At 40.2% G+C, this 26753-nt stretch overlaps 2 protein-coding genes across 13 annotated transcripts in view; both read right to left on the bottom strand.

Moving 5' to 3' along the window:
- SETD9 (SET domain containing 9) overlaps positions 1-280 on the bottom strand; it is a 24043-nt gene extending 23763 nt beyond the window's left edge. Inside the window, exon 1 of the mRNA XM_025201179.1 lies at positions 259-280. The gene's annotated coding sequence lies outside the window, so the exon portion shown is untranslated. The remainder of the gene's footprint in view (positions 1-258) is intronic.
- A 5419-nt stretch (positions 281-5699) lies between these two features.
- The window catches only part of MAP3K1 (mitogen-activated protein kinase kinase kinase 1), a 37545-nt gene continuing 16491 nt past the window's right edge, over positions 5700-26753 (bottom strand). For 6 of the 12 annotated variants that reach the window (XM_025201156.1, XM_025201157.1, XM_025201158.1 and 3 more), the window contains 9 exons: positions 24755-24846; positions 24258-24447; positions 22669-23932; positions 20738-20890; positions 15818-15980; positions 12998-13129; positions 10422-10564; positions 9833-9964; positions 5700-8508 (listed from right to left, as the gene is read on the bottom strand). In XM_025201156.1, the coding sequence (XP_025056941.1) occupies positions 8359-8508; positions 9833-9964; positions 10422-10564; positions 12998-13129; positions 15818-15980; positions 20738-20890; positions 22669-23932; positions 24258-24447; positions 24755-24846 (2419 nt within the window). In that variant the 3' untranslated portion in view covers positions 5700-8358. Of the gene's footprint in view, positions 8509-8590; positions 8913-9832; positions 9965-10421; positions 10565-12997; positions 13130-15817; positions 15981-16990; positions 17272-18095; positions 18113-20194; positions 20611-20737; positions 20891-22668; positions 23933-24257; positions 24448-24754; positions 24847-26753 lie in introns of those variants that run through there. The other 6 variants (XR_003093464.1, XR_003093466.1, XR_003093465.1 and 3 more) reach the window with 6 other exon arrangements.

Genomic DNA, 26753 nt, shown 5'->3' with positions numbered 1-26753 from the left:
AGGGGGTTGGACTCGATGACCTACTGAGGTCCCTTCCAACCCTAACATGTATGACTCTACAAACTTTTGTTAGATTTCTGTAGATACGCATTCCCCCTCATATTTGTAATCACTATCATGTTAGTGTTCCCTGATAAAATTTGTTCCTTGCAATTTTCTATCCAGCCATAAAAACTTGATTAAAAAAACCCAAAAAGAATTTGCTCCAATTCTCAGTGGCTAAAAATAGGATTAGTTGGTCATATGCTTCCTGATTACCTTTATCCAACCTGTTTCTTTCTGGTATTGCTCCTTCCATTCACCAATGTAGCAATCACAATCGCAATGACTCCAAGTATCTGTGGTACCTTTCAGAAGATGTTTTGTCTACATGTTCCTGAAGCATCCTGCAGCATCCCCTACCTGGTGGTTAGATTACAAAATCACAAAGTTTAGATCTGGATTTGACTTTCCCAGATGTTGCAATCCAAGGTCCTTAAAGAGATAAAAGAGAAACAGGAAAGAGACAGGAAAGTTTGTATCTGGATTCAAATGCCCTCAGTGTATTTGAGTTTTCTTAGCCTGCATTCACTGCAGTGCTCTCCTCTGACTTGCACGTCTATTCTGAGAAAGGGTGCTGAAAGACTGATAAAATATTGGTAACTGAAATAATTCAAGAAATAATCAAGATGAAATAGTATTATGTGATGAGGTTCCCCTTATCCAGTTAGAGTTAGCAAGCGATTGTACTGCCATCTCCTGGAGTTCTTATGTAATGCCACTCAAGGCTTTCTCAACAAACATCTGAACTGCTGTGCTTTCTTATACAACTGCTGGGCTCCCTCAGGCATCAGAGAGAAACCCAGCAATGACAAGGTAGCTTGTTCATTGGGAAGTGCTTAATCTTGGGAGGAAACTAAGTTAAGGGGAGATAATCTCTGCTGAGCTTGTAAGGGGTAGGGAAAACAGCTGGGGCGTATGACAGGGCTGAAATTGCAACCAAGAATATATTAGGGAGAACTTTCTAACTGTGAGGATGGTTAGGTACTGAAACAAATCATCTGGAGTAGGGGCTGATAACCTACAGCCCATGGGCTGGATGCAGCTCATGACGGCCTGCTCTGGTCTGTGTTTCATTAAGGGTGTGCTGATCCCCAGCCATTTGATTTGGTCTGGGTTTTGCTAATGCCATGCCAATTGCCTCTGGGTGCTCCAGCTATCCTCATCACTGGAAGATTTTAAGAACAGTTTAGATGTAGGTGTCAAACTCAATCTGGGCCTCAGGCCAGATCTGCAGAGCCAACAGCAACTGCAGCTAGGGTTGTGTTTGAGTGGCAGTGTGGATCTGGGGGCAGGAAGCAGTGTGGAGGCCTGGCTGGGCAACAGTGGAGCCAGGGGTGTACAGCAGTGTGCAGGCACATTTGGGTGGCAGTGGAAAGGTCTGGCTGGGTGGCAGCCCAGGTCCAGAGGGATGCAGTGACATGGGGCTGCGTTCGGGTGGCAGCATGGAGCCAAGGTGCTGCCACTGATGGCTATGTCCATAGGGGTTCAGGGACTCCAAATTCTGTGCCCTCCAATTTCCAGTAGCCTACTGGACTACTGGTGGGCCATATGTTTGACATCCCTAGGTTAGACAAACACTTGGCTGGGATAGTTTAGACAAGCCTTGAGAGTAGGGTGTTGGACTAGATGCCCTCCCTGAAGCCCATTCCAGCTGTTTTTCAGGTCACAGCTCTTGCTCATAGAAACAGTTTAGGGTAAGTTCTTTTTTGATAACAGACATCAAAATAAACAAAAGGTAAGTTACTGTTTTTTCTTGCAAGAGGAGCAAAATATTTCTTTAGCAAAAATGCATTAATTTGTAGGGGCTTGTATATGCTTTAAAAAGAAAACTGTGATATCATAAACTCTTATGTTTGGTATAGTAGAACTTTATGAGTTTGTAATAAAATCCTCACAAGAAGAATACATCCCTTCAGATAAGCATTACATAAAAAGAAGACACATCTTGTGTAATTTTTTCTATGCAGATTTCAGTTGCAAATATAATACTTTTTCAACCCTGTGCGGGCCGGGAGCAACCCGAGCCCTTTTTCGTGCTGCACGCGGGCTGTGGCCAGCAGCCCGGGCACGCTGGATCGGAGAGGGAGGGCGACGAGCTGGAATTAGGCACAAACGCTTAGCGGTAGTTTTAAAGATTGTTTACTTACACCGAGATGGCAGTGGTGTAGGCTGGAAAACTTGCTTGAGTTGCGGTTACAGACACAGACAACACGAACAGTCACGTGGAGTTTGCTAGGCTCCACGGAACAGAGCTCCGGATGCTCTGGGTGAGCGCGCCACCAAAATCGGAATCGGAGATACGTCTTATAAAATTTGCGCTCGAAGACGGGAAGAGGTGGGCGATGGATCAGGTCGCCAAACTCCTCTGAATCTCACACAGGGTCTCTATTACCCTGCCGTGTATCCAGAGTCCCCACGAGATGGATGTGGAGTCCTCTTCGGCTTGGGCGGAAACTGCTCAAGTCTCTTATACGGCTAACAGGCCAATCGTTAGCCGCCACGTGGGAATAATTTAAAACTAGCCAATAGCGGGGAACAAATTTGCATACCGGTGGCGGGAACTCTTTTGCACCGTGCATTTCCCTTGCAACTTGAGCAATGCACTCTGCAAAAGAAGCTGCAGAAAGGCGGGAAACTCGTCCCTGCACCGGGGTTTTCCTCTGCAACAGGAAACTCTCCCGTGCAATGAAGCTGCAACTTGGTGGGGATAATTCTGGGGCCAAAGCACACACAAAGTCATGCCTTTGGGTCATGACAAACCCGTTTTTTAAAAAAAAAAAATCAAGGTTTTGTAGATTAAAAATCACTAGCAACAAATTGTTTCAGAGAGCACTAACACTAGTGATCATGAATACCTCTATGGGGAATGCACATTTGCAGAAATCTGGTCCAGGTAGTGCAGGAGAACTCAAATAAAAGGACTATTTGTAAGTCAAAAATACAGCCATCAAATCCATTAGAAAGATTTCAGCTTCAATACCATATTTGATTTTCATTTAAACATTATGCTACTTAAAATACAGGTTTCCCTCGCTTTATGTGGGTTCTGTATGTGTGAATTCGCTCTTATGCGATAACCCTTTATATACCAAAAATTCTTTATATGCGAGGTAAATTCACTCATGCGATTGGTGTGGTGGAAGCCCAGTTAACTGCTTTGTGCAGTGCATTGTGGGAGTGACGCACACCAAAATGTAGTCTCCTGTGTGGATCTGTGCTCCTCACTTGTTTGTGACGTGTTTCTGTAGTTGCTCTCCCCATTATGGTAACATTCACTCTGTGCTTGTATGTACTGTCTGCTGCTGGGGGGGTATGAGAACTGTCTTGTAAAAGTAGTTGAAATGGGTCTGGTGGTCAATACAGTCGAGCTCTTGGAACTTATCCCTGTTTGTTACTTTGTAAAGTGGGTTCCCTTTATGCAAATTTGAGTTATGCATAGTTTTCCAGGAACACATGTACAGCATAAACCAAGGGAAACCTGTAACAAACTGTTTCTGGGTGAGAATATAACTAGAACAAAACTTTAGAATATCTACAAAGAAAATTCAGAAATAATTTCCTTAGTGAACAAGCTATCAAGCAAGGAAACAGGGACATTAAAACCTGCCTCTTTGAGACATGCTATAATGACCCAGAACTCATTTACCTAAATCTACTCATTTGACTTAGCAATGTAAAGTGTTGCCACTTTACATTTGAAGCATCCATAATATTGATAGGGAAAAATAGTAGACTGTGGGTGTGTCTACACAATCATTTATGTGCTTTTGCTAATGCACATTGAATTTAGTACCTGCATTGTGAGGTACTATAAAAAGGCGCATTAGCCTATTAATCCACATTAGCAAAAGCGCATGGTTTTTTTGTGATGCTTTAATGTACGTTAAAATAGGCTAATGTGTATTGAAATGCACGTGTAGACATGCCCGTGTTTAGTAAATTTATGCTTAAAAAAAGACAAAAGAAACAAAGAAAATATTTGCCACGATGATACAGGCTCATACACAGCCAGACACCAGAGTATTAAATTAGTATGTACTTTATTGACTAGTCATGAACTTACTCAGCACTGCTTAGGCCTCATCTTACGGTGTGCAGTTTTGGGCCCTACACTTCAAAAAGGATGTGGAGAAGTTAGAAGGGGGCCAGATGCAGGTGACGAACATGAGAAAGTGCTTGGAAGGCAGTCATGAGAAGCTGAAAGAAATAGTACATCAGATTGCACAAAAGGCAGTATGATCTCAGTATTCACAGCATCTGAGGGGAGACCTTTTCCCATTGCTGCAGGGAACAGGAGCTGTACTAATGGTTTGAAGTTGTAGCAAAGCATGTTTAGACAGAAAGTAGAGGTAGTAGAACAGACTACCTAGGGAAAATGTGGATTTTCCATCATCAGTGGTTTTCAAGGTTGGATAAGCATTGGTCAGGGATGATTGGGTGGTACTGTAGTTATGCCTACAGTGCTCTGTAAAGAGCAAAAGTTGGAAGCCCAGGAACCACCCTTACCTCATACAGATTGCTGGGAGATTATAAGAGCTCTGCTGTCTAAAGCAGGTGGATATTGGAGAGGACTATGCTCAGCAACAAGAGAATGAATAAGAGCCCCACAACTAGCTTAGTTGTGATAAAAAATATTAAGCAGCTGAGCCAAGCTTATGGAAGGGATACAGAAAAGAGAGTTCTGGCTCTCTGGCTGTGGGTGTGATACTTGTTGTCCCCAGGTTGCAGAACAGCTTGTTTTGGTTTCTCCCATGCTTCTTGACTTTTCTGGTTGCTACAAGGGGCTGGGATAGATCCTCCCCTTCCTACATGTATATTTGTTTAGTTTTGTTTTCCCTTCCTCAGAAGTGTTGGGTTCTGGACTACAATCAGAGCTAGGGATTTGGACTGTTGGGACTAAAACCTGTAGAGCAGTGGTGGTCAAACTTTTTAGTCTCAAGGCTCTCTTCCTTTAACTTAAGGTACCACTCCATAACTTTTGTGAATTGAGTGATACTTCCTTGCCGAGGGGGAAAGAGAACGGCTAGGCAGGGAGAGTCTCAGCCTGCCCTTATCTGCTTTCTTCTCACTCTTCCTGCAGCACTCTTCAAAAGGATCTTGCAGCATGCCAGGGTGCCTAGAACCCTAGTTGAAAAATACTGCTGCAGTTTTTCCCTGCTACTCAAGGTCAGGCCAATCACCACATTTGGGATCAGGAAGGAATTTTACCCCCCAGTCAGACTGTTACAGAATGGGGCTGTTTTTGCCCCTCCTCTGTAGCAAGGGACATGCCCCACTTCCTTGGATCTCAAGTGCATTTTAACAACCCTCGCAACTGTGTGACTGACAGCCATGTCCCCCTGCTTTATCCTGCCTTGAGCAGAGGGCTGACCTAGACTATTTCCAGTGGGCTCTTCTAGTCCCACTTTTCTATGATTCTGTGATAAACAGGAAGCCGAGATAGATGAAAGAGACCAATTATATTTAGTAGGCTGTTTGTCCAATTTGTCAAACAGCTGAGAATAAAGTTTAAAAGACCCTTTTCACAAGGGGTCTCAGTCTCTATATATTTGTTTTGTTGCAACCAGCAGGTGCTGCATACAAAATGCTTGTGTGCATGACCAATAAGAGTTGTGGAAGTGTTTACTCACGCTGATAAATTCAAAATGACTGCAGTATCATGAAAAGAACACTTTTGTTCAAAAACTTTTATTTACTATAAAGACAAAAAACACCAAAATAGGTACAAATTATACTATATAAAATTGGTTCAATGGGGTAAAAACTTTTAATTAAAATATCTCGATATATTTAAAATAACAAAGGATACAATGAAGCCAAATTTCTTAACCCAGAGATTTCTGTAAAATTTGCTTGCACAGTAAGGTGCTAATAGAAGTTAGCCCTTAAGCCCTGGAAGTCTTAGGAATCAGTCACATAGCAAATATAATTTCATTGTGAAAGTGAACTTTGGTAGAAGAAAATCTATAGGACACCTGAGGTAGTAGAAACTGGAATAAACAGCAGTAGGCGTTATTTACAACTTAAGTACCAAATAACATTAAGAACACAAAAATAATTACACAATACAATTTTCAGTCCAGCTTTGATCCAAAGAAAATAAGAATATTACATCACATCTGCATTTTAAAAACACCACAATTACCAGCAAGCTGAGGGAAATGCAAACAAACTCAAACAAATGCATTTGGACATCTAGAGGCAGTTTGAGTCTGAAATGTGGTAGGTATGGTGATCTATAAAGTAATACTGATTAGCTGAGGTTCATCAGTTTATATAGTTTTACATTTATGCCAGAAACAGTATCAATCTGACAATTTATTTTTCCAGTACATAAATTGGCAAGAGTGCATCCTTTAAAGCTTGCACATAAAAATGACTTGGAACCAATCTTATTAGAATCATGAAAAATTCTAAAGCGGTCGGAAAAAACCCCAACAAAACAAAACAGAACAAAACAAAGAAAATCAAGTACAAAACAGAGCTACCAAACTTCACATTTCGGCACTTTTTTCCTTTTAACTCTTCAAAGTTTGCCAAACTTCCAAAAATAAAATAAAATAAAAAAGGAATGTAACATTTCAAAAAGAAATACACATTCACATCTAATGAAACGGCTTTTTATTTATATGAGCATTATCATTCCTGTAAACTTCTCTTAAACTTGTTTTATTTCCAATTTGTGTATCGTTGTACATTTTTAATGTACTATAGCTTATTTAGTTTGTCCTGAGTCTTTGAAAATAACCAATTCTATTTCAGTCCAACAATTCAACTGGCTTCTGAAGAGTTAAAACTTGAACAGTTATTGAAAAAAAATGAATTAAAACAATCAGTACTCATTTAAAAAGACCCCCTTAAAAAGCAAAAGAACAGCTGCCATTTTCCTTCAGAATTCCATGCATCAGAATCTGAAAGCCTGTCTTTAAAACCATTTAAAACTTTTAAAGGAAACACCTGTTAAAAACAAAAAAGTTCCATACAACAGGTGAAGCTTTACTTCACATTTTACCTTAACTTGCTTTTCAAATTGAGGATCATTTCCTGTTAAAAACAACACCCTTATTACACTTAAACAATATTGGTAAGAGATTTCCAAATTACATTAACACCAGTTGCTTCAGTACATGGATGATGTATGGCAGAAGGAAAACAGCATTTAAAAACTTGGTATCAGTAATGAATGTGAAAACAGTGTTGTCACAAAGTAAGACTTGATTTAGACCTTGCTTCTGTCTCCATTGACATTAAGGGGCAAATCTCCCTTTGACTTTCAAGGGAGCTGTGATGGGGGCTCTTTATATGAAGCCTGTCTACATGGTTTACAAAAGGAAATTACTAGGTTTAAAAAAAAAAAACCAAAAAAAAAAAACCAACCAAACCCCCCCCCCCCAAACCCTGAAAAACTAAGATTTAGCATGACCTGGGTTGGGCGTTGATTTATGAAGATCAATCTTGCTTTCTGTATTTAAGTAACCTGTACTATCAGAGCCTGAAACACTGACTTGCTGAATGAAGGTGGCATTTTATTATTTTATTCCAGATTTCAAACAAACCTGTATTAAAAATTCTTGCATCAACAAGATATTCAGTGACATACAGTTTGCACCTAGTTCTAAAGATTTTTTTATTTATTTTAAATGATCACCTTTCCCTGAATGTTAAATATAATGAAAATATAGAACCGTAACTTCAAAAAGGAAATTACAGTGCCAGCAGTAAATGCACAGTGAACCACAACTGCCTGCTCATCTATAATGACGGCAAAATATGGTTTGAAAACTTATCCACCAACATTTGTTTTTGTTACTCCACTCAGAATGTACTTTGTGAAGTCAAAGGAACAGATACAGAACTTCCTTTTAACCAGTGATGAAAAACTGAATGGAACTGCAGAACCCTCTGCTTATGACCACATGATGTGAAATGGAACAGTGATTGCTATATTAAACAGATCCTGAGCCCCTCAGCTGCTAATATTGCTGAAAAAGTGCTCCAAATAAAATAAAAATCACTTATCTGCTAAATAATCATGCAGATTTAAAGAAAAATGTTTTCTTGTTCACTTAAGAGCCAGATCTTTGAAAAGGCACCATTTACATATTTCTGCACAAATGGTGAAATATTGCATACTGAGCTTCGGTAAAGATTTCGATTTGTCAATCACATACTTAGGTAAAGGTCTTCTGCCAGCCTTAAGTCCATGATGTATAATTAAGGCCAGCAAAATAATCCAAGCCACTGTGCTAAACTGCACTGCGAGGCAAGTATTTCTATAGTCAGTAGCATCTTCAGCATATCATTTTACATAATTAGCTACCACGTAGTACGGAAGACTGGGTGTTTCAGTAGCTCCCTTGATGGAGGTCTGTCCTGAGGCTGAAGTTCTAAACATCGAAGGGTCACATCTCTTAAACCAGGGGACAGATGTGGGGGGATTGATGGAGCAGTAGTTGCACTAGCAATCTACAAAAGAGAAGGAAACATGGATTTTAGGTATTTTTCTCTTAAGAGGTTACCAATTGTTCTGATGTTTTAGCTGACTTACCTCATATGCTGTCTGATAGGATCAGATCTCTTTTCCTTATCCAGTTTCTCTATGGCTTATTGCTATTGCTGATTATTGTATATAATCACTGTTTTGGACCTCACTTTGGATTTTCTTGACCTCATGTAAAGCGTGACACTTGTTTCCCCAATATATGAATCCTCTGCTATTCTTCTCTACTTCTATGTTCCCACCTTGGATCCTCTCATATTTTCTTTCTGGAACAACCCTCCCGGACAACCACCTGCTGAATGGACTCTTGGTAATCCTTTGACCATCCTTAAAAGCATTATCCGGGCAGATCACTGGCCATCTGTGTTTACTGGCAAAATGGAAGTAAGCATATGGAGCTAATGAGATTGTCTGTGGGTGCACTCTCCCTTACATTATCCTGCCAGAATATTTAAACTATGACCTTGAAGGACCACATGCAAGATGAAAAAGTGTAATTCACGCTCTATTCATATAGAGAGGTTAAGCTTGAACAGTTTCAACCTTAACCTCTCTATATGAATGCCCATTAATGGGAAAATAGCTTTAGTTATGGTACCTTCAGCAAGACTGAATTAGAACATGGATATTAATACTGGTGACAGATTATTTTGTAAAAGTAGTTCCTTCAATCATTTCATGTCATTTGTTTAACTATGATTTCTATTAAACCTATTTACATTAAATAAGGAAGTGAACTGCATTAGCAATCTGGAAAAAAATTACTATCCTTTTATCAATACCCGGAGATGCAAGTTTATTAAAATCCTTCGGGGCTGAGGACTTGCGTGAATTTCAAATTTTAGGGCAGGATCCCCCTCCCCACCCAAGTTATGAACATTAATATTTGAGTAACTCTTGTATCATTATTCTATAAAGTTAGAAAAAAAAAAACAGTAAAAAAAGAGGAAAAAATGATGTCACCAAAGAGATATCACAAATCATCCCTGCTGTGCACTCTCAAGGATGTATTCACATCTTAAGTACACACTCTTCTCCAGAGGTTGTTCTTAGTGATTCAGTTTTCAAAATAACTAAAATGGAATAGTTTAGAGCTAAAATGTAGCAGCTCTTTATCAGTGTAGCATTTCTAATAAAAACCCTTTAAAATGGAAAGGGAGCATTGCAATCAGTTATTCAATGTGCAACTCATTTCATCCTAAAAATCTCCATTGCTACACATGAAATTGAGTCAACACTGTCTTTGATGTTTATAATACAATTAATTTATAATACGATTAAGTACCTCACCTTAAATATCAAAGCAAGATGATTGGAGTGTTTCTCTGCATTCCAAGGTGGTTTAGCACAAGCCATTTCTATAACAACGCAGCCCACACTCCATACATCACAGCTTCTACCGTACTGCTGGCCTCTCAGAACCTAAGAGACATATAAATCAGGACTCAATTTAACTAAGCCAGGCCACTGACACTATACATACATTGTTTTAGATACAAGGAGCTCAAATCAAGTGAATGCTAATTAGCGGTGTTAAATAAGTTAAATGGCATTGCTATTGAGAAGTTATACTAACATCAATTATAACACTAAAAGTCCTAGCTAGTCAAATAAAAAGAGACCATCTGATAATTAAAAATAACAAACCAAAAAACAAGTCAGCTTCTCCGTGTACTCGGAGTAATAAATACGTAAGAGAAAAAACACCAAATACACCAACAGTGCGCCTTTCCATAATTCCTATTCTTTATGCCAATGAGTTTACTTGAAGCATCACTTCACTACTGGACACTGATTCAAAGAGTCTTATATTAGCATTTGGCTATGTTAATTTTTTTTAAAGGAATTTTAGAACTTTTTTTTAGACTGGTCTCCTTACCTCCGGTGCCATGAATGCAATAGTTCCCAACAACTGTCCCTGAAACTCCCCAGCACCAGTTCCTTTTGATGCCAATCTGGCTGCAGCTCCAAAATCAGCAATTCTTAATCTATGACCCGTGCTGTCAATTAGCAAATTTGCACCTGTCAACGGCATAATAATAAAAAGCTGCTATTGGCTTTCTGTTGCAAGCAAAAACATGAACAGATAGAAAACCTGTATTAAAACAACATTAAGGGACTGACAAAAATCACACACAAGCACGGAAATCTGTAAGTAGAGCCAAGAACAGCAACTCTGGGTGACAGGTCTCAAATATGCTTAAATAACATTGTGTTCACTGGCCTGAAGTCATCCTAGATAAGATGTAGAGAAGTAATATGAAAGCATAAGCATTGGAGATAGGACAAATGGAAGACTGAACTCCCAACCAGGTGGGGAAAGGGTGATGACCAGTACTTGCTGCATGCCCCATACAGCCACCTACGTGAGATTTCTCTCCCTCTTGTAAAGCTGTGTGATCACAGGAGAGCTTGGTGCTATGCAGGGATATTAGCTAGCTTGGATAACAGAAGCAACGAAGTCATGTTAGTGGTGCTCCACCCAAGCTAAATTAGTCTTGTTAAGCTAGTGTGGTTCTCCCTACATATCATTCCATTGGTTCACATCCACTTGAAAATGAGTTCAGAAAAAAGGGTAAAAGGAAACATTAACTCTGAAATTTGTTTTCTTAAGTGTTAAGTATAAAATTACACAAGTTTATTCATAGGCTGAAGTCAGTGACTAAGCGTAACAGGAAGAATGTCTTGCATTTAGCTTGTCTAACTCTCTCCTAACTACATAGTTGGTCCGCTAAAAGATATTACCCTAAGAAATCCTTGCCTCTTATAATTTCTGGACCATCAGAGCTACAACACCACTCTTACACTACAGTATTATACTTCACACCAGCTGAAACCCGCAAAACATTTGCGATTAAATTTTTATTGTAAAAATTTCTTTAAATACAGGATTTTTCGTTATCCCTTCACCGAATCCTTTAATGGAATCAAAACTTCTCACCCTTGAAAAGGGTGCATAAAACTGTCCATGTGTAAACACAGGCATAGGACTATAAATACATATTTTGTCAAAAGTCTGACCCTGTGACTTGCTCAGAATCATAGAATGAGAAGACCCTTGTACATGTGAGGAAACTGCCCCTTTTAGTGGTTTAATTGCCCTGGCAGCATGTTACAATTAAATTTCGTAACAGTGTACATATTCAGCAGCATATTTCAATTTAAATGACTTTATGTAGCAAACTAAAACACATCCCATGTATTTTAGTTTACTATGTAACAAATTACAGCAATGTTCCTCATGTGCGCAAGGGCCCTATCTGGAGAAGGCGGCAGGGATAGCGCATGGGAAGCTGGAAGCCCAGGCATGTTCAGGGATGCTTGGGCTTGGCGGGCTTCCAGTGCTCTGTGCACCATCCCCGCTGCCTCTTCTGGCTGCCAGCACACCCAGCTTCCCTCCTGCCGCTTTCCCAGGGCAGCCAGCCCGTTCCCGGGTGCTCCTAGGCAGCGGGGATGGTGCATGGGGCACTAGAAGGCCACCAAGCCTGAGCTTCCCCAAGCACACCCAGGCTTCCAGCACCCTAGGCACCACTGGATCCAGTGGGTGCTGCCTGCGAGCTGGGGCTACACCTGTGCAGCTCAGGGGTTGCACGACCTGGCGGCAGCACACGTAGGCAGGCTAAAAATCCCAACAAAATGGCAAGGGGCCGAATTTTTTTCCCTCTCCCTCCTGGAGCCTGTCTGCATCTCCTGTGGCAGGGGAGTGAGCTGCTGGCGGGTTACACAGCCCCTGAGCTATGGGGGACCCCAGTGCTTTCCTCCACAGTGGCAGCATCCCTTGGGCAGTACCTACCCACTGGTCCCTCACCCAGGTGGTCCTGGGGGCACTGCTGCTGTAGAGAGAAGCACCAGAGCCCCCCTGAATCTCAAGGCCTACCGGCAGCTCGCACCCCAGCCCCAGGAGAGGCAGGCAGGCTTCAGGAAAAAATAAAGGGATAGGGTCCCTCACAACTTTTTTTTTCTTCTTTTTTTTCATTGGCTGCCGAGACAACCAGAGTGCCCCGGACAGACAGAATAAGCCTATTATTATTATTATAGATTTGCAGAGCTGTTTAAAACAACATAAAGTTACCATATATACCTGAAGCAGGTTAAAGCGAGGAACTTTTGCAGATTCTATTCTACCTTTGGTATTGAAAGTGCAGCAGAAACATTTTTACCAGCTTACTCCAGAAACCAACTCAACAGTTCTTTTAAAACTTTTGCCTCAGGCTGTTTTCACCAAAGAGGTAGGGATATTTGCTTTCATATACCTAAGAGCTACTGAACATCTGGATGAAGTTTAGGGGCTTCAAAGTTCCAAAAGGCAGTTGGACAGTTAAGGCACAGATTGCATCTTCTGTAAGAGTGGATTTACATAGGAGTGACTCAAAGAAACTGCCAAGTCTCAAAAAAAATCATATTTGTTTCCTTTTTAAACTCTAGTTATTAAACAGCACCTTGAAGCTTTCTTACCTTTGACATCCCTGTGAATAATCTGATTTTCGTGGAGGTAAGAAAGGCCACGCAGTAATTGCTCCGTGTAGTTAATAACAACTGATTCTTTGAAGGCTCCGTATTTACTTAACAAATGAGCAACTGATCCCCCTGGAAGATAAATATGATTAATGGAATATATGCATAAATTATAAGTTTGGACTGCCAGAACTAGAGCCTAATTATTTCTCGTTTATTTAGCAGCTAGTGATTAGCACAGGTTTTTGAAGAACCTGAGGTTGCAAATGCATGCACAACTAACTTTAGCATTAATTTCTAATACATTTACCTCAGTTTTCACCCAGTGAATTGCTAAACATTTTTTTTTAAATGAAAGTTTAAAACAAAAGTTCAGAAATTCTGCCACTGGTGGAAATATGCACTCCAACTGCTATATTAAGGTTTTTAAATAGAGCAGCAGTTGTTCTTTTTGGCTCATTGCTGTCATAGATGTTGCTAGTGGAAAATAAACATGGTTCTTACAGTTATTTCTTTTGGGGACCTTAATTTATGCTCCTGCTTATTTAGCCTTAAATTTTAACATGCAGAATTACTTCATACTAAAAAGCAGGAAAAGGGAAAACAATAAATAGTAAAGTTTTTTCGAAATCATATATGCTAGTATATGGTCCGTCTGTTTGTCTCTGGTATTCTATTGTTTTTTTCTTCATCCTTCATGAAAACTTAATACTTCAATGAAAAGGAAAGAGCCCTGCAACCTTTTTAAAAAAATCATTATACCATATATTCCTGTTTTATAAAATCATACTTTAGAGCTCCATTCTTCTCCAGAATCCAGCAGGATTATTTCAGGAATATGTTTTCTGCATTATTAAATTCAATAACCTGTACTCAAGCTTTGTATGATGGAAGTCTGATATTAATGAGCAGTCGACCAAGATATGTAAATGTGTTGAAGAGAATACACTGCTCTCCTTCAGAGAAGCACAGGAGAAGAGATACTTTCTGGCTCCCCAAATTTACTCCCTTGCAATCACAAAAAGACATATTATATAATAAATTCTATTTCAACATTTATCAATCTCTTCTTTTTTTAAAAACAACTAGTTAAGCTTCTGGCCCTGACTAATACTTCTGGAAAGCAAAGATTTCTCCCTTTATATCAGGGCACCACACTCCACTACAGAATGCCAGATGAGTAACTATGGGCCCTCTACTCCTTATATTTATGCTTCTTTTAATGTGTTAACGGTTGCATAAATGGGAAATGCACCCAATTTACAGCACCAGAAAATGATAAACGAGCCATTAAAATGTTCTCCATTTTATGGATGGTTTGTGTGGCACCATAAATGGAATGTGTGGCATGTCCACACACTGGGGCTCTCTGGGCCTGATCTGAAAACCAGCTCCTACCAGGAGCTTCTCTGCCCAGCTTCCCCACTAGAACTGAGCTTTAAAGTCCCAGTGGGGGAAGCCTTTCAGCTCTCTCTGCTTGGGCTGATGATCAGCTGATTGTCAGCTTCAGCCCAGAGAGCCCCAGGTCCGGAATTAACAATCAGTTGTCTGTCCACCCCAGTCCCAGGATAGTCCCAGGCTGTGAGCATCTGGCTTCTAATTTGCCAGTGTAGGGGGAGCCTGGGATCATGAGCACAACTGGAATCAGATCTCTGATTCCATAACCGTGCCTCCTGCCATGCATGTGTGGCATGACAGGAGGCACAATTTTAGAAATGGGGATCAGATCTCATGGGGCCTCTAACTGAACATGTACTAGAAGCCTACTAAGCATGCCTCTTCTAAACTGTACTGAGAAATCTGTTGCAGAAAACTCCTTTTTAAACCAAAATGTCTCCATATATCCTGCCTGATAATTCTCCATATGTCCCCTGCCTGATAATGCATTTCTTCCCAATTGAAGCAATTTTATAAAAACAATGGATATCCTAACTTCCTTCAGCAAGATTTTTGTTTTAAAGCAAAATTACTTTAAAATTTGAAATTATGCAATTTTACTGAGGATAAAATATTTTAAACTGCACCAAATTAAGGACTGTATCCTAGTATCCACATAGGAACTTAATTACAGGTCCTCCCCATTTTCTGAGTGGTAGTTTTAAAGTTTAATTAGTATTTTAACATGCCATTTCCAGTCAATTGTTTTTGGGAGGCAGATGTAGGTGCTGGCAAAACAGTTTATCAGCTTTTCAGCTGAACTTGTGAATTTATTGAAATAACAAGCATGCACAAACTGTGCACACACTGGAACATTTTTTCTATTACACATAGTTTTAACGTTTTCAGGTTTGTTTGTTATAGTAAGCTGATTTCCCCTAAACTCAACAAATAGTCTAGAAGAGGTTTATGTCTAAGAACCTTAAAAACCATTTGCTGCAACCCTGTTCACAAAAAGAAATCCCTCCCGCACCAAACATACACTCTCATAATTCAAGAACAAAGATTTTTGCTAAAATTTTACTTTTGAAATAAAATTCACATAAAGGCAGATGAAGAATAGAAGAATTCAAGTAAAGTAGTTTCTCATAAAATATCATTAAAGCCACTCAATTCCAACCCAGCTCACTCAAGATTATAACCATTTTGTAACTTGTAACTAATTTTAGTGTTGGCTACTGGAAACAATACAAACACTAATAAATGACTAAATGGAAGTGATAATTAAATTATATTGCAACATGGAAATTCACAAACTTTAATGCTTGCTAGATAAACTTTTCCAGTAAAAGAAAATTAATTACTTTCTTCCTAGAAATAAAGCAAATTTGCTTTTGCTTCTAAGTATGACAGCCCCGGTAAGATGCAGAAAACGCTTTTTACCTGCCATCCACTCTATAAAGAGATTGTAGTTGCTCTTCTCACATGTAGCACCCAACATTCGAATGATATTAGGATGGTTCAAGTGACTCATCATCCTTATTTCTTCTCTCAGTGCTTCGACTACCTCTTCCTGTTCAGATGACGTGTTCCTGACATACGTCACCTGTGTCAAAAATATACAGTTCAGATTTACTTCAAGGAGTGGCCTTGGATCCGAAATTCCAGGTTGTAATTACCTAATTATGTTTGGTTTTGACAGCTTAGATCACTGATTCTCAACCCGGGTTGATTCACAAGTTAAACCAAGAGATTTCAAATAAGAATCCATACTGTAAAAAAATTCTGATCAGTTGTGATGTGAGTTCTTTGCAACAAGAGAATTGCTTTGCCAAAAAACACAAGTGAAAGCTAAAAGTTGGTATTTTTTGAGGGGTGTCTCATGTCTAACAAGGGTGAGAACCACTAGCAGAGATGGATGGGTTTACATCAGTGGTGTCCAACCTTTTTAAGTAGAAGATTACCTTTGGTATTTAAAAGCACCCCAAGATCTACCCTGAGCTGTTGTCAGCCTCCCCCCACCCCCTGGGCCCAGCAGGTAAGTCTGTGGGGAGGGAAAGGCTGGGCAGACAGAGGCAGAAAAAATTATTTGGGGGTGCGCCTCCCCAGGAAGTAAGTCCCACCCAATCACAGCCCCACTCAACTTACCCCTGACTCCTGCTTCTGCAGCACTATTCCTCAGCACAGGGGCTTTGATCTAGCCCCCACACCCTCCCTCCCCCACAGACTGACCTGCTGGGCTGGCGTATGCACGTGCATGCGCTCAGGCCCCCACCCCAGCCTTGGATCAACTCCCAAGAGGCTTCGAGATCGACCAGTGGATTGAGATCCACTGGTTGGTGGACCACTGGTTTACATGCTTCATTCTTTCTGTACATCCTGAAATTCTACTTATTGTCCAAAACTCTACAAGTGCTATGACTTAATTTTTGAGACACTTTTTCTGGAAAGATCACTGGGCATGCACCTCCCCCCAGTGACTGTACTCAAGGCCATTTAAACTATTCTTGGCATAAAAATAAGTGCAAAACATTCCAAAGTCTTGAGAATCAAAAGCAGCATTAAAAGACTCAACTCATTCTTGTGATGTATATATAAATACTGCTCAAGATTCTTCTCTCTCTGTATAAACTGGAGGATGGGGATGGAGATGGGAAAAAGTTGATTTTCCTGTAGCTTTTACTCCAAACAGGTAACACAAGGATGCTGTTCTTAGGCAGCAGCCCCTTCACCAACCAACTAACAAATAGGAAAATACCAGTAATGGATTCCTAAAAAGAGGAGCACCTGCAGTGATGGAAGACACAGCATACCTCATTATTTCTCAATACTGTATAGCAGTTAACTGCTAGGGTGACAATTCCAGAATTGCATCACATCAGATTCAGGTTTTTGTTCTATAATTTGTGACAAAAGCTCTTTTAAGCATTCATTTATATAGCTGACCAAATCACACAAAATATTATAAGGTTTCATGGAAAAGGCTAGAAGAATGACAGACTGACCAAAATGGATTTCTGACCCTGCCAGAATTAATTTTTGTCCTTTATTCCCTTTCCAAGAGAAAAATAATTGACCTAAAGAATTATGGAAGGTATGCTTTTACAGGTACAAAGATGGAACTACAAGCACCTGGGACCCATTCATTAAACCACACCTTTGGACTGCAGCATAGTCCTTCTTTTGGTCATTCTTACTTTCTCTGTAAAATGTGGACAACACCACTTAGTTACCATCCTCCCAAACAGGGCTGTTTCAATGATCAAATAAAATTCAAATTGATTTAAAAGTTTGTGATCAGCATTAAGACGCATGTTTTCCATATTAATACTCGCTGTATCAGGAAAAAAAGGAAAGTAAAGACATATCACTGGGTTTTGATCTATCCTGGAAATTGTCTGGATTTAGAAAACTGATTATTTAATAATATAAGTCTAATTAAGAAAGGCATCATTATAATCCTGAGCTACAGTAGAGGTGAAACCAGAAGACAAAACCCAAACAAAAATTCCTTGGTTTTCTTCATATGGATTCTAAGCAATAAAAGGTTACTTACCAGTTACTTCTCCAAATACATTGTGCCTGCAGATCCACAATGCAGGAGTCATGGAATCTTTTCAAAGCAGCAAACTCTTGGGGAGCTATGGGTATGCTCCTTGAGCCCACAATTCTGCAATTGTGCCACCACTTCCTTATCCTCCTTCATTTCTTCTAACTCCAGAAACATCTTTTTCATCTCTGAAGAAGTGGGAGGAGTCAAGGCCTTAAACTAGGCTTAGAATGTAATGCCAGATGTGCAGTCCTAACTAATTTAGGAATGGTAACCTGCCACTTCAGATCCTTGGACGCCCTAGAAGCCCTTAGGACAAGAATATATGATAGCATAGGTTTGGAACCAACTCTTAGTTCTGAATCGTTATTAGGACTGAAAGGATGGTATTTTGCAGGAAATCTCCCTGTGCCTTTGCTGATGTTTTATTCTGTAAGAAGAGCTACACATTAGTCCAAAGTAGCATATAGACCCCTTATCACACTCGACAGCTCCAAGCAAAATAGAAGTATCTAAGAATGGTGGATGCAAACACTTGAAAATTCCTTGAATCTCAAATTATTCTCTGGTTTGTAGAAGGTTTAAGACAAGATTCCCTCAGTACTGAAACACTTGATTCAAACAAGAGGCACCCGGATCAGAAGAACACTGCTCATGGCAATGTCTCCTAAATCATTCTCCATAAGGAAGCTGTTGTATTCTTTCATCAAAGTTTAAATATTGAGGATGCTGGTCCAAACACAGAACTTTCTGGAAAAAGAGAACCCCTTAGGTTACGTGTTCTACTCTGTAGCAGAGACTTGTGGAATAAATGTGGATTTACTAGTGGATGAAAAATAATTCAGTAACTAGCTGAAACCCACAAAACATCTGCGATTAAATTTTTATTGCAACAATATTTCTTTAAATACAGGATTTTTAGTTATCCTTTGACCAAATACTTCAGTAGAATCAAAGCTTCTCACCCTCAAAAAGGCTACATACAGCTCTCCATGTGTAAACACAGGCGTAGGAATATAAATGTATAGCTTGTCAAAAGTCTGACCTTGGGACTTATTCTATGACTATAAACAAGAGGACCATTGTACACATGAGGAAGTTGTCCCTTTTAGTGGTTAAATTGCCCTTTTTAACGATTTAATTGCATAACAGCGTACATGTTTGGCGGTGTATTTCGATTTAAATGACTTTATGTAGCAAACTAAAACAGGTCCCATTTATTTTAGCTTGCTATGTAACAAATTACAGCAATATTCCTCATGTGTACAAGGGCCCTATCCAGAGAATGTGGCGGGGATGGTGCATGGGGCGTTGGAAGACCAGGTGTGCTTGGGGAAGTTTGGGCTTGGTGGGTTTCCAGTGCCCCGTGCACCATGCCTGCTGCCTTCTCTGGCTGCCAGCACACCCAGCTGCCCTCCTGGGGCAGCCAGCTCATTCCCGGGCAGTCCCAGGCAGCGAGAAGTTGGTAGGAATGGTGCACAAGGCACTGGAGGGCTGCCAAGCCCAAACTTCCCCCCAAGCATTCCTGGGTTTCCAGTGCCCCATGCACCACTGGATCCAGCAGGTGCTGCCTTTGAGCTGGGGCTGCACTCACGCAGCTAGCACCCTGCCTGGGTGGCCCTGAGACGCACCGATGCCACAGAAGGAAGCTCTGGGCTCCCCCCGCAACTTGGAGGCCGTGTGACCCAGTGGCAGCTTGCGTGGGCAGTCTCCGCCGAGTTTAAAAAAGAGCTGTGAGGGGCCTGATTTTTTTCCCCTTCTTTTCCCAGAGCCTGCCTGCGTCTCCTACAACCAGGGAGTAAACTGTCAGCAGGTTGCACAGCCTGATCTGCAGGGGTCCCTGGTGCTTTCCTCTGTGGCAGCAGCACCCACTCACCGGCACCCCACCCAGGCGGTTCCATGGAGTGCCACCACTGTGGAGGGAAGCACCAGGGGCCCCCTGCAGCTCAGGGCTTGCCAGCACCTCACCTCACCCCACCTCCCCCGGCCATGGGAGAAGCAGGCAGGCTCTGGGGAGAAGCGGGGGAGGATCACTGTTCCCCTCCCCCGCCTTCAGCAGAGCCTGCCCACTCCACAATGGGGGGCCCTGATGCTTCATTCTAGCTCTGACTTGCCTGCATATCTGTTTGAAATGTCTCAGGATCTTCTGTAATAACAACACGCTTATTCTGTCTGTCTGGAGCATTCTGATTGGCTGTTTCAGTAAGCACTGCGACTGGCTGCCGAGACAACCAATCAGAGTCCTCCGGACAGACAGACTAAGCTTATTATTATTATAGATTATATTGGCAGCTACCCAGTGAAAGAGCAATGGCTTGGGAGTTGAGGTCTGGGTTCCACTCTCAGTTTTGTCCCTTACTCATGAAACTGGTTAAGGGACAAAAGCACTTTAAGTTCAACAAAAGAAAAGGGCTATATAGTGTATAACACTCGATATAATTTTCTTTTTTACAGAAAGAGTGAGGAAGAACCTATCTACCTAAATGTAGCACTAAACCCCACACAGAAGAAGGATTTGTATACTGTATCTATGGACTATGCCCACCCCTGGAAAAAGAGGCATATTTCTGGGCAGCAGGGAGTTAAATCCAGGGTTCTAAACAAGGCATCAGAGGAGCAAGCAGGACTGTCTTTGAAAAATATTCCATGGCTCACAATGCAGTGCATGCAACTCCTGTAGGTGAATCTGCAGGGACAAGGTCACGAAGGACAAAAATCATTACAGAATTAGTTCCAAGTTATTTATTTAATGTTTTCTCTTCAACTTATTCAGCTACTAAATTTCTAGACAATATTTGAAATGGATCATTTACCTGTTTTACAGCCATTAATGTCCCAGTTCCTACATCTTGAGCTTGATAACAGGAAGAAAATGCTCCAAGACCGATTTGTTGACCTTTGAGCCATTCCACATCTTCTCTGTAATGGTGTTTTGCTTTGGTATGTCCAGGAAGGGTTTCTGGTGTCTGCAAATTGAATTAAGATGAAGGAGTTAAAAACTTCAAGAGTTTATTTGAAAATTAAAACTTTGAAATTTCACTAGGAATGCTAGTCCATCTTTTGGCAGCATGTTTAAGTCCCTGTTTAACATGAGTTGACCAAATTAAACAGCTTTAGATTATTAATGCCAAACTTGGGAATGGCAGTTGTTCAGGAACAGATTTGTGCAACAGCAGAAATAACCCCCAAACACTTTGTATTTAGAAAATGATTCTGCTTACAGAGATGGCACGCAACCCTAATGATAAAAACTGAAAGAACCTGTATCCAATATTTGGGTAAGAGTTTTGAAAAGCAACTGAAGTGACCTGTTTAGATGCTGATTAGTTTGAAATTAATTCTCTATTTAATAAAATTAATTTAAAATTAAACTGAGCCTGAAAGAAATTATTTGAAATACTCCAAAATTCATACAAGTACTTCTTCTCACTGCTGTTTGTATCACATAGGGCTCCAATTCAGGTTGAGATACCAGTATGCTATATGTACAAACACACAGTCCCTGTTCCAAAGAAATTATAATCTTAATAGATGAGAACAGGAAAAACAATGATGAGAAGGCACAGAACAGATGAGAAGAGACCTTTTTGGCTATAATTTTATCTATATTTGACATCATCTCCTCTCAAAATTTGAATTACAATAGCTGGTGAGATCTAAATCCACGTCGTCAGTCAACACTTCTTGGCTGGAATAACATTTTGTATTGGATTTGCCATGAACTCATGCTATGTTTGGCAAGACCTGAAGTATCCTTTATTTGTAAATACTTACTTGCCTCTTTCTCCATCACCTTCAACTTAACTGTCACTCAAAGTTATACATTTTGCATCAATTCTTTTCCCCTTCACAGAGAGACTCATCAGATTATGTCAATTGTTTCTTTAAAAGATCTATAAAATGTTGTTTTGTCTTTCTATTGCTAAAGCTTATATCCACTACCTAGTGGTAATGCATGCTCCTCTTTCTCTAGGCCTCCTGTATCTTTCTCACTTCTCCTACCCACATATGCTGTTATTAATATTTTCCCCACTACTATTGCCACTTCTGTCATTCTACTTCTCCTGTTTCTAGCCTGGCTACCTTTCATCTTCTGCATCCAGTTCAATCTCATCAAAAACCTGGCACGCTCTGCTCCTGCTTGAAATCATCGAATTATTCCATGCTTCATTTCCTTCCCCCTTCTCCCTTAATTGTTTTGCACCCTTCTCCCATTCTCGCTTTCAAACTTTTTTGCTCAGCTACTTTAGTGCCTGCAAGCCTCTGGTGCACTGAATGCTGCTCCTCTTTCAGATACCTTTTCAAAATGTTTTTACAGTGATCTCAACAGGATTCTGTTGCACCATGAACTCAGACTACCAAACAAATGCTAAGAGCAGGATGTTGTCTACTGTGGCAAATATCAATTTTGGAAAAGGCTTCCAATGAGATTAGTGGAAGCAGAAAAACACTTAAAATGGAGCTTTATTAATTTACAAAAGGAACTGTATGGTATGGTGCCTCCAATAGCTGTGCCTGGACTTGGTAAACCAGTAACTCCCTATCCTATGCTGCTATATTCCAACACACATTAGATGCCAATACTTTCATCAGTATCTGTATTCCATTCTACTTCATGGAGAAGGAACACTGTTCTCCTTATATATTTAAGTAATGTCAGAAACGCATTAGCATTATTAAAACAGGTATGGAAATCAAACGTGGGCTTATGGAAAAACTAAAAACAAATCCTCAGAATACTTACATCCTGATGAATAATTATGATATCTTCACCATTTTCAACCTGTAGTTGAGGAACTACTGGTAGGGCATCTTGAGATGCTGACATTGCCATGGCAATAGCTAAAGCTTCTTCTTCTTCAGCTTCCATCTTTTCCTTGCATTTTTGATTATGATTGACATCATCTTTATAAGTATTGTCATTTTCTGCTCGCTCAGGAGAAAGAACAGCAACTTCAGACTTGAACGTAACCGTGCCGTCACTTGTAGGCATGGAGGCTTCAAGTAGGTCCTCAATACTAGAATTGAGCTCCGCATTAATATCCAACCGACTGCACTTTTCCTCCACTGGTGTGAACACTGACTCTTCACTTGGTATAACTGCACTGCTGTTCCTATTGCCATCACACTGTGAAATGTCCTTCAGATCAAGTGTCATACTGTTTTTTGAGGTGTCTCCATGCTTGGTCATTTCACATGGGGTGGGTCGAGATGGCTTTGGCCTGTGTATGTGACTAGACGGCATAGGCCTGGCCTGGGTAAAAACTGGGGAAAGTTTCTCTGGATCTTTATTTTCCAAACAGTTTCTTTGAATCTGGAGAGAGAGTTTCCGTTGGGTTTGAGGAGAAATGGAGGGTATTTTGCAGGGAATGAATGCCTGAGGTCTGAGTTTAGAGACATCTGTTACAGTGCCAGCTGGTACAGATGGGGTTGAGGGAGAGGGTAATGTTGGGAATAATGTTTGGGAATGACTGGATGAGGGAGAAGAGTTCAAACATTGACTGTGGGGTCTGCCTTTCGTTTGAATGGCTGGCTTTGGTTGCTCAGTGGTTACTGATGAAACAGAAAGTCCCACCGACATGCCAGCCAGTGTCTCAGAAATGTCCTCTGGACTGGCACTCAGCAATGCTTTCCCACTTTTCCCTGATAACTGGATAGTATTGTTAGGAGTATTATTTTCTGTTGCTTCTGGAGAGTTATCTGGGACAGGTGGCTGCATAAAGTCATCACGTCGGCATTCTACAGAATGCATCTCCTCTATGCCTAGCTGGATGGCTTCTGCAATTTCCATTTCATCTGCTATTGCCATCAAACGTCGACGCATCCTTGTGTAATGAGTTGAGCTCGTCTCACACAGCATTTCTAACAGTTTTACAAACACATGGGGCACTCTTGCAACCATTCTTGCAGCACTCAAAAAAACCCTCCGGGATAGTTTACCAACCATTGAGTGGGAATTATCAATCGACTGCAAGGCGAATTTCAAGAGGGACAACAGCTTCTTATACCTAAAATAAATAAATTTAACTGTTACCTAAAGCTTACACTTATCAGTTAATTAGTACCATAAAAGTAAACTATAGAAAAAGTGCATCAACATTGTTACATTTACTACTGCTTGATTATTTCAGAACATACATTTGAAAATGAAAAACAAGCTTTACAACTTTAAATTGCATTTTCAAAATGTGCATAGATATGCAGTCATTACACCCCTCCACCCCCCACTACATGGAAGAAATAACTTTTTGCACATGGATAACATAGGGAGCCCACTGTGAAAAACTGGATAATAATGATTAGTTATAAAGACGAAAAATAATATACAAGTACCTGTCTACTACAGTGTCAGCTTGTAAAATGTCCCCACTAAGAATGTGGGGGTAAAATTCACCAGGAAATTCCAATAAGAGTCTGTCTATAAGACAAAGACGCCCAAGGAGTGCTTGCCAGTTGTTCGATTCAGTTTGGGTTCCAAGAATACAATTTAAGACGTAATCGACACCACCAATACCAATAGACCCTATTAAAAAAAATTACAAAGCAAGTGTTAAATCCATTTCCAACCTAGATCCTATGAAATAGATAGATCAAAAAAACCAGGTTGCAGCAAGGTAAAGGCAGCATGGTTATACAGAACATAAATTATGTTGTTTTTATGTCAGAAATAATTGGCTCAACAGTAACTTTTATTGTTATTGTTGTTTGTATTATCTGAAACAAAATTCCATTAATAGATTTTTAGTAATTTCCTTACTATAGTTGTTCATGTATCCTTAGAGCTGAAATATTTTACTATAATTATTTACATGGAATAAAGATGCTTTTACCAGATTTAAGTATTTCTCTTCCAACTGCCAGCTCTCCTGCTTGGCCTTTACACATCTCCAATAGTGTTGAAACTGAAAGTTGACTTGTGCGGCTAAAACAAATTAAAAGCATAAGTAAACATTACATTAGATATTCCTGATGGATAACATTTTCAATATTAATATTTCTGACATCTTTACCTTTTAAGTTGATACCTTGAATATCTGTATTTGGTAAGTTATATCACATTTTTACTAGGGCTGTCAAATGATTAAAATTTTTTTATAACAATTAGTTGCGCAATTAAAAAAACTACTTGCAATTAATCATGATTTTAATTGCATACCTTAAAAACTCGAGATTATGTGCAGAAAAACTCAAAGTTATGCAAAATTATGCAGGCACTTTGTATGGTTGTGGGGTGGGTGTGGTGTGTGAATTTGTGAAGGTGTGGGGAGGCTGAGAGTGTGGGGTTTGGAGGGGGGTTTCTGCATACCCTGCTAGGATATGGGATACTGTGGGTCAGGAGTGAGAGGCAGCAGCAGGGCTGGGGGTGCTGTGGCTTGGGAGTGAAGGGCAGACACACACACACACACACTACTCAGCAGGCAAGTCTGTGGAGGGGAAGGCGTGGGGGGTGGGCAGATCAAGACCCCCTCCACAGACTTAACTGCTGGAAGCTGCTCCACATGCTGCCAGGCTGTGTTCCTGGCTGCCTCCAGGCTGCAGCTGTGTGTCTGTTTGTGTGCACCCTTTTCCCACTACTACAACCACCTGGAGCCTGTAACCAGGCTGCCCTGCAGTCCTCTGCGCTGTCACCACTGCCTTGTGGGGTGGCCCGGAGGCAGTGGTGACAGTAGTGAAGCAGAGCCCAGGGGCAGGCTTGTTTTTTTTATGCGTTAACACGAACACTTGACGCATTAACTGCAATTAATTGACAGACTTTTTTTTTTTTTTTTTTTTTTTTACATACATCATCCTTGTTGATTTTACACAACTTTTACCTTAAAAATAACTTCTGGCATTGTTCACCTACAATCGCCACAGATCAATCTGTATAAAAGTCAGGTTACTGTAGTAAGACTTCCAAGAAGAGCAACAGTTGTAAAATACTGTTGCTGTAAATAGCACTGTTACAAAATTAACATTCCAGAAGCCCAATAATACTTCTTATGGAACAACATAAAGCACACATCAGCTGGTATTATCCCTTCACATTTTGGGGAACAATGCATCATCTCTTACTGGGCTACCTAAAGACACCATTTCTAAAATACATCTGATAATTAACATGTAATCATCAGCATGACATATTAATAACATCAGAAAAACAGATATGTCCAATATTTTATGAAAGTAACCTTTGTATTTAAATACCAACCACTTGATATTCTGATACTTTTAATTTCTACTATGTAAGCAGATAGGCAACTGAACCTGTGAAACCTTTCGTTACTTATTATTTTCTATCACAGGGATGGAAGGCCCCAGTCAAGGAGCATGGTCCTACCCTGTTATAGGCTATATAAACAGGTAAAATAGTCCATCATGCTCCAGAGGTCACAATCTAGAATTAGTTTGATGCTGAGTCTAATTATTCTAAGGAATAATGCATGACATCACAAAGAAGTGAGCAGAGGACAATAACTTAGTGACACTACTGCAAGAATATTAAGAACCAGACTGGTAAAGAATCTCAGTGGAAGTCCCAAGTGTTAGCCACTAGATAACTGGAGGTATGGGAAAGACAGCGAAGGAGGAGACTGACAAAAATGTATATTTGTGACAAAAAAGTAAGTAAGTAAAAGGTAGGCCATATAAAGACGGTAAGAAAGTTGAAGCATTAGCTCCTCAGTAGCCAAGTACTTTACTAAAAAAAAAAAAAAAAAGATATCATGGAACGACTAAAATAATTATATCTACAGTGCTATTTTACTGCTAAATGAGCACTTGAACAAAACTTCAATGGCCTAAAACAAAATATTCTATGGCCTGTTTAGTCATGATCAACCCCTCCTG

Source organism: Alligator sinensis, unplaced genomic scaffold, assembly GCF_000455745.1.
Source record: "Alligator sinensis unplaced genomic scaffold, ASM45574v1 scaffold123_1, whole genome shotgun sequence".
Taxonomy (NCBI): Eukaryota; Metazoa; Chordata; order Crocodylia; family Alligatoridae; genus Alligator; species Alligator sinensis.
This window is presented reverse-complemented; position numbering and strand designations above follow the sequence as displayed.